This window comes from Rosa chinensis, chromosome 5 (assembly GCF_002994745.2).
Source record: "Rosa chinensis cultivar Old Blush chromosome 5, RchiOBHm-V2, whole genome shotgun sequence".
Taxonomy (NCBI): Eukaryota; Viridiplantae; Streptophyta; class Magnoliopsida; order Rosales; family Rosaceae; genus Rosa; species Rosa chinensis.
The window spans coordinates 12,385,678-12,396,759 of NC_037092.1; the positions used below are offsets into that span (position 1 = coordinate 12,385,678).

The 11,082-nt window shown below is 37.6% G+C and overlaps 1 protein-coding gene across 1 annotated transcript; it reads right to left on the reverse strand.

Moving 5' to 3' along the window:
* Positions 1-6,378: 6,378 nt before the first annotated feature.
* Positions 6,379-9,299, reverse strand: LOC112202138. The gene is made up of 2 exons (XM_040519427.1): positions 7,318-9,299; positions 6,379-7,230 (listed from the first exon to the last, which is right to left on the reverse strand). The coding sequence occupies exons 1-2, from the start codon at positions 8,683-8,685 to the stop codon at positions 6,658-6,660; spliced, it is 1,941 nt and encodes a 646-aa protein (XP_040375361.1). The 5' UTR covers positions 8,686-9,299; the 3' UTR covers positions 6,379-6,657.
* Between the last annotated feature and the right edge of the window lie 1,783 nt (positions 9,300-11,082).

The following is an 11,082-nucleotide window of genomic DNA, read 5'->3' on the forward strand; positions in this document are numbered from 1 at the left end:
AACGGCGACCCGGCCCTCCCCGGACTCGCCGTGCCGCGCCCAGCCGCCCTGCTTGGCCGCCTTGCCCCACCGCTGCCCCCAGTCTTGGATCAAAGACACTCCAGCCCCGACCGACCCGACCCGGCCGGAGCTCCTCGACGCCGGCGTTGCACGGACCGATCCTTCTCGGTTTTCGGTTGTCCTCCTCCTCCTGATCATCCCCATATAGGGAATCATGATTTTGAGTGTAGAGTGGTAGATCAAGGTTTGAAGTTTTTTGACGTCCCTGATTCGATCTAGGATCTGATCAGGCACACGAGATTAATCCAACTTTCAGGCTTGATCTAGGACGATCTAGACCGAATCTCACTTTGCTCCAGGTATGAAAGTGGCTCATCTCTTCATTTTGAACATGTTTGTAGTTGATGACTTTGGCATCGGAGGTGGTTGATCCGGCGTTGACCGCCGTGGTTGACCACAATCTGAACCACCGCTTGTGGCGGCGCGTGGTGGCGCGTCTGGCCTTATCTTTGTGTTCTGTTTTCAGTTTATGCATCTACACACCGATACGGTCGTTTTGGTATATTATAAGGTTAATTTGGAGAAAGTTGATGCATGTTAGGGTTTTAGGGTTTTCGATTCGTTTCGGTTTTCGATTCGTGGGGATTTGGCCGTCCGATCGACTTGTAGTTTTGATTTATTGATCGTATGACTATCCCAATGACTTTGTGTGGTCATGGGCGATGATTCGACCGTTGGATCATCATTTAAGTGTGTTATGAATCAATTGCTAAGTTAGGATCGTATTTGTTTAGGTGATTGACGGTTTTGTTTGGGCGGACGGTTGTGATTGTGATTTTAAGCTGTATAGAAGACGCAGCTGGATTAGAGGTGAATAAATCTCACGTGGTTCATTTACGAACGGATTTATTTATTACGCAAAATTACTTGTTTAATTGTTAAATCATTTTCGAAACAAATTATTTGTTTTAAAATATATGAACTTGATCGACAACGGTTCACGGGTAAGTAAAACAATGTTTTGATATAAAATGATTTTCGAAATGAATAATTTGTAAAACTATAGTTGGTATTAGTGGTCATTCCTGCGTGAATGACTACGTATATATATATATTTACGTGGAATATATATATTGATTGGCGTGTTATCGAGTGATGAGATGATTGGAATGGATTGATTATTATTCAAGCTTTTATTTCCGCACGTAAGATTTTGAATAATGAATTGTTGAACATGTGGTGAGAAAGCTGTCCTGTATATTGCGAATTTTGGATTTAGGGTCGACGTAGTGACCGGTATGAGGGAATCGGATGCTCTAATCCTAGGCAGTTGACGGGCTACGATTAGTTGAGGGTATCGGATGCTCTAACCCTAGGCGGTTGACGGGCTACGATTAGTTGAGTGTATCGGATGCTCTAACCCTAGGCGGTTGACGGGCTACGATTAGTTGAGTGTATCGGATGCTCTAACCCTAGGCGGTTGACGGGCTACGATTAGTTGAGGGTATCGGATGCTCTAACCCTAGGCGGTTGACGGGCTACGATTAGTTGAGTGTATCGGATGCTCTAACCCTAGGCGGTTGACGGGCTACGATTAGTTGAGGGTATCGGATGCTCTAACCCTAGGCGGTTGACGGGCTACGATTAGTTGAGTGTATCGGATGCTCTAACCCTAGGCGGTTGACTGGCTACGATTGAGGTAACGATGTCGAGTTTTGAAACGAGTTATTTTGTGAGATGGTGTATTTGGAGTTGAAGGGTGAAGTCTTGGTTTTAGCATGAGTTGTTGATTTCTTTAATTAATTTCCTTTTTCATTTCTATTGTTTGGTTTCTTTTTCTCTTCTATGATTGATTTTTAATGTAATCTCCTGAACTAAATTATATGCAGGGATTACCGCTTTTTGTATTGTTTGTTTTAATGTAAATTCTTGAACTAAACTCTATGCAGGAATTTATATGATTTCTTTTGTTTGTTTTCATGTGATCTCCTGAACTAAGTTTCTATGCAGGGATTACTGATTTTGCTTAATTCTTATTGTGGATACAGTTGTGAGTTGTGATCTGTAGTGATTGGGAAATGAGTTGTGAGGTTATCTTTTTGACAAATGCTTTATGTTGAAGGGAAGTGAGTGTGATTTGTCGTTGTAATGATATGATATGATATGAACTTGATGTTATTATCTCACGAGCTGAGAAATTATAAGCATGAGTGACGTGAGTCATTTTAATTGAGTTTACTCATACGGGCTGAAAAGCTTACCAAGTTTGTTTTGTTCATTCCCGGTGCACTATTCTATGGTGTAGCGGTTATTCCTGCAGATGAAGACCATCCAGGCTGAGTACAAGGGCGTGGAGTGCAGCAGTGAGGTTCATAACCTATTTTGTTAGCGTACTGTTGTTTTTGGTATGCTCCTTGTGAGCGTGTACACTTGTATATTAGATCTCTTGAGTTTTGTATACACTTGTTGATGTGATATTCGACTTAAGTGATCGAGTCTTTATTAACTTGTAGTTATTACTCTGAATTATCTGAAAAAGTTTCTTGTAATTTTAAGAGTTGGTTTAATTATCGCATTTCGGATTCGAATATCTTTATTCGAAATTCGGGGTGTGACAAAACTTTACTGGCTCACAGTGGTGTTCACCTGGTCAGTTGTTGACCAAAGAATTTATGCTCAACAACGCTTAAATTTACATCCAATGGTGGAAAACAAAACACCTCAACTTAATAATAATTCTCTCTGCCCTTGGATGTAAATCCAAGGGTGGTTGAGCATTATTTTCTTGGTCAACAACTGACCAGGTGAACATTTTCATACTGGCTCATTATTAGCTACTTATCACTTATTTGTTCGTGTAAGACATGTTAGCTGACTTTAATGTTAATGTGGATGATGACTTCTATTTTACACCTTCCTTAATTGCACTTTTTCTTTGATTATTGTTGTGTTATACACCTATTGTTCATTGAATTTCTACATAGTATTAATAACATTATGATTGTTTTTTCATGTAAAAATAAACGAACAGTTGTATTAATGAAGTCTCACTTGACCTTTAAGGAACACTTCCTAATGTTGAGTTTGGATACGACAATATTAAATTATCTAGAAATTTTGAAATGATGGAATCTAGAATTTTATCAATTCAAGTTATTAATGATATTTTCTTACGTCTTTAATTACTAGATTTCATAGGTTTTAATTACGATTTCAATACATTTTCTTTCCATTTTTGTGGATCCAATTTAATTTTTGACTTTTCTAATTAACTTGTTAGTGTAAGGTAAACTACTCTTCCATTAATTTTATTAAATTCATTTATTAAAAGAGTTGAATATTACTTCAATTTACCAAATTTGATGGGTTACAATTAAGATATTAATATATTTTCTTTCCATTTGTGTGGAATCAATTTTAAATTTGACTTTTTTTTTAATCAATTTTTTAAAAAAATTTGTGGGTTAGAATTATGACATTAATATATATATTTATTTATTTATTTATACCATATTAATTCTACATCGAATATACATATATAAATTTCGGAACGAATTATATATATACATATATAATATAATTATATATATATATATATGTTTGTGAATATATATATACACACACACACACACACAAACACATATTTGTATATAATTTTTTTTTGACGAATTATAAATATATATATATATATATATATTCACAAACATATATATATATACAGATCCGATCCAGAGCGGAGCTCCGCTTTGGAATTAACGTGTGAAGTTCGAGTTTTTGGTCACTTTTCGGTCGCATATCCACATCTCGACCGTTCAGTTTTTAGGTACTAGTGTATAGATCATCTCTGCAAATTTTCAACCAAATTGATGATCGTTAAGGTATCTAACTCGATTAAACCAATGGACGGACTGAATCTGTCAACCTGAACCGTACTAGCTTTAAGGCAGTTACCAATGCCTTAACGATCATCATTTTGGCTGAAAATTTGCAGAGACGATCTATACACTAGTATCTAAAAACTGAACGGTCGAGATGTGGATATGCGACCGAAAAGTGACCCAAAACTCGAACTTCACACGTTAATTTTCAAAGCGGAGCTCCGCTCTGGATAGTTTCTGTATATATATATATATATATATATATATATATATATATATAATTATATATATAACGAAAAAAAGAAAAAGAAAAAAAAAACAAAATAATATATTTTATTTTTAGATGAAAACCAAAATAATTTTGAGTTATTAGATTTTAGAAGGATAAGTTAGTCTTTTTACTCAAGAATTACATGGCATGATTTGGCAAATAGGTGATGTGTGTAGGTGACATGACATGACACCTAGGATTGGGGCCACAAATCTTAGGCCTCATTAAGGCCACAAATCATTTTCCTTCCCCTAATGTTGGGGATGTGGAATTTTGATGGAAGGCGTAGGGATCAATCCTCTCTAAGACTCGGATTTAGTTTGAATTTCAGATCTAGGGTGATAATTCTGCTGTTCCACTAAGTTGGTGTTCATGATTCAATGCTGCGACGTGATTCCATGGTGGAGATGCAGTTCTCTTGGCGTCGTTGTTTGCAACCACATTGCTGGGGCAATGTCAATCTGGGCTTGTCCTAGGCTTAGTTATTTGTTATGTATTATAGGTTATTTCAATTTAGTATGTTTCTAATTACAGTAAGTCCCTAGCAATCTTTGGTAGGGCTCGATGGGCTTGGTCCTGGCTTGTGCACTCAATGTGGCTTGTCTAGCCTAGTGAGGTGGCGAGTCATTGCTAAATGGACACAACCTCTTAGTGTCAGAATGAAACGAAGTGCCGTCGATCTTATTTCCGACTGGCAACATAGTGGGAAAGATATTTTTATTTGTCCATTGATGCTCTTCCTAAGTATGATCTTTCTTGTGTGTCACCACCTTTTTTGTAAAGCAAATGAAGTTACCAGAAATGCGACCATTGCTAATTGTTGCATGTTAGAATACATTAATTTTGTAGAGATTTATGCTATTATTACCAGACATTCTCTCGACGCTAATTGTAATTTGGGGTAAAGACACTATGTCCCCCCATGTATTCTGCAGGTTCGTTAATCGAGGTTTTAGGGCAGCTTCAATAATAATAATAATAATAATAATAATAATAATAATAATAATAATAATAATGCCAAACCTCTATAGCGGTGGAGTACTTCATAGCGGTTATTAAAACAACAGAATGAGTGTGAGTTCGAGATTGAAATTTCGTATAGTATTGGATATGAACAATTAAGTTTCCTTCAATCTTCTCAATTTGTACTTTGACAATAACTTCAAGTTCAACCGAGAAATTGCATGCATTTTATTTTTCAGATGCAATTTCATTTTCCTCATATATATCTTATAGAGAATTAAACCACATATGCATTAACAGCTTTAGAAACTTCTTTTTTGAGTTCAGTTCAATCGATTTGGCTTTGCTTTTCATTTGTAGGTTTTGTAATTAATCGAGATGGAATGAGTACTCCCTATTTCCACTTTTGCTATACTTGTCTTAGGGGTTCAGTTTAGTAACCTGGCCTCTTTTACCGAGATTCATAATTATAGATAGGGAAAATGGTCCGTACGGTACCCGAACTTTTCCTCCTTATAACTTTTGGTACCTGAACTTAAAAAAATATCAATACGGTATCTGAGGTTCTCAGCCCGACTGAAGGTTGGTACCCAGAGCCGTTAGGTCCGTTACGGAAGTTGCCAGCTGGCAATTTTGAACTTAAAATGACTTATTTACCCTTTGTTCTTTTTTTCTTTTCTTTATTTCTTCTTCATATTAAAAAAAAAATAGCAAATTTTTTTTTTAATTTTTTGACAGTAAATGCAAAAGAAGAATTTTGACAATAATTTCACAATACAGACTCAGATCAGACTGGGTTTTGCAAAAGGGTTTTGGGTTCTGCATTTTTGGGGTTTTTAACTCAAACCCCCAAATAGAAAGATGGGTTTCTGCAAATGTGGTGTGATGAAGTTTTAGAGCCAAAAAGATGGGTTCTTTGGATATGTAACTGAAAGATATTGGGGGTTTTTTCCTCTATGTCATGTGTGTGCAGTTGAAGTCAAAAATGGCGGGTTTTGATTGCAGTGGAGGTGAAATTTCAAGGTGATTTAAATGGGATTTCTTCTGGATCTACTAGAGTGAAGATAAGAAGATGAGAGAATGTATTGGCACATTGCTCGTAAACCAACCCAGAACAAAAATATATGGACAGCTTTGTGGGTTTTATTATTGGTTTTGACTTGTGTGATTTGTGTTAAAACTCATAGTCATAGTGAAAAAGCTTGAAATTGAAGCAACAATGGTGAACGAAACCCTAAGCTAGAGGAGGAAGACGAAGAAAAAACAGAGAGAAAAACAGAGAGGCAATTGGTATTAAACTTTTGGTAATCGTACAGTTTGTTGTAACTGAATGAGAATGAAAAATAGCTAGGCATGACTATTTATACTACTATTTCTATTACTGGTGTAACAAACTGCAGCAGATCACGACATGTGTTCATCATGATGCAGTCCATTTTCAACTTGACTTTGTCCTATACTCTTAACATCCCCCCTCAAACTAGTGCTGGGATCCCCAAGCACTAGGTTGCAGCAGAGAATGGTTGAACATCAGAGAATGTGTTTTCAGCCAGGAGGAATGAGAGGAAGTGATTGCCATAAACTCGTAGACTCACAAGCATGCCTGCAATGCATTAGATTTCTGTCCGGAGTGGAAGGAAGTAGCCAAGTTCCTGGTGTTCGCAAAACTTCAATTTTCTTGAGTGGAGCTTGCTGCAAATGAGGGTGAGGAGGAACTGATAATGGGTATGCAGATGTAATTGTTAGAGGCTTGACAACTTGTGATTGAAAAGAGTTGTTATTTGGCTCAGTAGCAGTGGAGGGTGGCTTTGGTTGAGTGCAGATGGAAGCAGACAACGCTTTAGGTGATGCACCAACCTGAATCTTCTTCGTGTCCTCATTTGCAGAACTTTTATTAACCACTTGCCTTGCTTCAGTGATAGACATAGCATCTTTTGAGTTGGTACTCTCACATTCAGTATCCTCTGGATCCATATTTCTCTCTTGCAAGTCCACACCCTCGTCATCTTCAGGCTTCAAGGTAACAACAACAGAAGTATCTACCACATCCAGAGTCTCATCAACCTGATTCTCTGTACTCAAGGTATTCTCCTTTATATCCTGACCATTGCCAGCTTCCTTCAAATATTTCACACTAAATTCAGTTACTCGAGCAGAATTAAGATTAGCACCTTCATTGTCGAATTTTTCATCAGTAGGTACTACCTCCAAAACTGAGTTATCCATCTTCATCACACCATTGTATTGAGCTAATGAAGGAGATACAACGCTATTCCTAACCAAACCAGTACGAGGAAAGCAATTTCCACCATTCATCATTGCATTAGTATTAAATGAAGCTTGATAACCATTAGAAGTACCCATACCAGATTGAAATCCATTGCTTTGCTGAAGCCTACCACTTTGTAGAATGAAGTTACTGTTGGGTTGAGAAAATCCCCAATTATACTGGATTCTTCCATTAGAATTGACTTGTGGCTGTGCATAAGTTGCATGGGAATGATGAAAGTCACCAAGCTGTTGTGTTGCACCAGTAGATGTGTATGGAGTAACAAAATTTGAGCCAGAGTTGGGAATCAGGAGACCACTAGGTGTAGAAACAAAATCTATCATGCATCCGTTATTTGGCATAGATTGCATACCAAAGTTCCCATTCGATGCCATAGTATTACTCATGTATGCAGTAGCAATGTTGACATTATTTGACAAAATAGCCGACTGTGGTGTACAAGCAATTTGAGTAACTGGACTTGTATGAGTACTAGTAAGAGCACTGATACTGGACTTGGCCACAACAGGTACATGACATGTAGAAGTGTTATTATAATCAATATGATTTTTGCCACGTTGGGGCACAGTAGTAGAGGGTATAACAAATGAACTAAAATGAGAGTCAGGGAATGACATAGAGCTATTATTTGCAACCACTGTAGTTAAGGGTGTCACTGGATGAGTTTTATGCTTCAATTCAAGTTCAAATTCAGCAGAAAGAAGTAAGGACCTTAATTCCTCCATGCTTATAGGATTTTTTTCTCTTATAATTTGTCTAGTGTGACCATACTCACAAGGGAGACCAGCAAGAATCAAACTTTTAACCTCTTGATCTGATATTCTAATACCAACAACAGCTAAATGATCTCTAACAGTTTTGAAGCGCAACAAATACTTGTCTATCGAATCTGCACCTTTTCTGATATTTTGCAAAGCAGACTTTAATCGCATAATGTGAAATTCAGAATTTGCTGCATAATGTCGTTTGAGAGTGATCCATACCTCCATTGAAGTTTCACAGCCAATTACCAATGTAAGAGCCTCAGCTGAGAGAGTATTGGTAATCATAGAGATAACAAAACTATCTTGTTGCAGCCATTTTTCACAAGCTCCAGTGTTATTAACAGAGGGAGAATCATAATCGGCCTTCTGACATTGTGGAGGGCATGGATAAGAACCATCTACAAACTTGAGCAATCCATGACCACGAAGGTAGTGCTGCATCAAAAAATGCCAAGTGGGGTAATTTGTATCATCAAGATGAACAGAGACTGTATTGCAATGTTGACCTGAGGTTGCCATATCAAATCTTGAAGATGCACAAATATCTGGATCTTAAAGATGAACTATTTTTTTCTGAAACTTTGAAGATGAACAGCTACTAAGCTTGTGACTACTGTATGAGCTAAAAGACTGGATCTTGAGAAGCAATTGCTTGAATTTCTTGCTGGTAATTGTACAGACTCGATTTTCTTGTTGATTTCAGTTGGTAATTGTACAAATCTTTGGTATTTGACTGGTAATTATACAGAAATGATGAAGAAGATGCAATTTCTAGGGTTCTTGATCTGTTAATTTGGGAATTTCTGTTGGTGATTAAACAAAGAGGAAGATTGCGGTGGAAAGAAACGAGATGAGCACAGGTTAGGCCACCATGATTGCAGCGGAAGAATTGTAGGATGAGCTATGGTCAGGCCGCCAAAGCTTTGATACCATGTTAAAACTCATAGTCATAGTGAAAAAGCTTGAAATTGAAGCAACAATGGTGAACGAAACCCTAAGCTAGAGGAGGAAGACGAAGAAAAAACAGAGAGAAAAACAGAGAGGCAATTGGTATTAAACTTTTGGTAATCGTACAGTTTGTTGTAACTGAATGAGAATGAAAAATAGCTAGGCATGACTATTTATACTACTATTTCTATTATTGGTGTAACAAACTGCAGCAGATCACGACATGTGTTCATCATGATGCAGTCCATTTTCAACTTGACTTTGTCCTATACTCTTAACAATTTGGACCTGGGATTTTATTTCCTCAGAAGTTGGTCGTTTGATTTCCTCAGAGTTCGCCATTTCATGCAATCTCAATTTGGCTGAGTGTTCCATGCAAGTCTCGACAACCACATTTCTTGATGATCCATATGTCCTGACAGAGCTAGACATCTCCTTCAACTGTTGTCCACAAGTCTTGTTCCGCCATATATGGCATTAGAAATATTCCAAGGCAGCAGGCAACATGAAATCATGGAGATAGCTAGGAGATCAGCAGGGGGGGCTTTGCACAAAATTTGGGATCAAGAAGGGAGAATATCTTAAATGATGGGAATGCCTCTTCTACTCCCTAAAGGCACTTTCAAAAGCAACACAATGTCATATCTTTCTTAACGAGAACACATTTACTGCTGAGGAGAATATAGTTGAAAGAATTTCATGGCTCAAGTCAGTTGTGGGAGACTGCATCACCAAAAATTTGTGTCCTGCAACCTCTATCAGGAAGTTTGGAAAGGAATTTGGAATGCATCAATCGGTGGATGATATTGAGGACCCACATGCCAAGCATATGGAAATGGTGAGGTTTGCCCCTTTTTTTCTCAGAGATAGCATGCCTGAAGTCTGCTCTCTCTATACGTTACTCCATGAAAAACGAGCAGCAAAGTTGCTAGAAGCTTCGTCGATGCTGGAGTCTTCCCTAATCAACTATGGCATTTCATGTACTCTGGAGAAGGATTCCATGGCACTCACAATAACGAGATGTACTAAGGAGCCATATATCATTGACAAGGCTTTGCAGCTACTTGAACTTTTGGTGAAGAACCAACCCAGTAAAAGATTCTCAATTAATTAACTCGCAGTAAGATCAGTGAAGAATTCTTTTTTTGGTATGTAAAGGACTCACTTTTAGAGTGTCTCTGCAATATTTCATTCCTTGGATATCACAAACTTGCTCTTAGTTCTTTGGGTCAGAAACGGACTGAACATTGAATACAGAACACTAAAGTACCAGGGTACATTGATGAAAATCTGAACCCAAAAACAAAAAAAAACCCACATCAGAATCATCTCAAAAATTACAATCCCACAACATAATTAACAACCCAGATGAGAATTAACCAAGAGTTCTTGGTGGTAGGCATTTCAAGTTAAATTTGCGATTTTGTATCAGAAATTGACTGGAAAAGAAGACAAGAAAGGAGAGAGAGGAAAAATAGCTTCCTCTATATCATGCATACTCGTGCAAAAAAATATCAAACAGACCTTGATCTGGAAGTGCCCAATTTGAGATGAAATTTCATATTAACGATCAGAGATCAAACATAAAAGATTCAAGTCATCAATCAAAGATGAAATTGCAGATTAACGAAGAGGATTTTCATTTCTTTTTGGGATTGATTATGAAATTGTAACCCAATTGGTGCTGTGTCTTTGTCAAGAAGAACCCAACCCGGATTCTTGATCGTTCTTGTCAGCCTTGGAATGAGATTCAATGTCACCGGCTCCGGCACCGGAAATAGAATCTTGATGCTTCTCGGCTTCATATATGATTTACAGGAGCAAGAGGGAGGGGGGGGGGGGGGTAAAGAAGAAGAAGAAGTAGCTAGAAAGAGAGTACGTAATGGACTAGAATCGAATCCAAAGAAGATAGAGGGAGGATTCGAAGCTGAAAATTTGTTAGAGAAAGCAAAGAGGATGAACTTGGCT

Coding starts and splice junctions, on each gene's coding strand:
- LOC112202138 (XM_040519427.1), bottom strand. CDS start 8,685: ATGGCAACCTCAGGTCAACATTGCAATACAGTCTCTGTTCATCTTGAT. Junction 7,231..7,317: donor TGGATAACTCAGTTTTGGAG/GTAGTACCTACT, acceptor AAATATTTGAAG/GAAGCTGGCAATGGTCAGGA.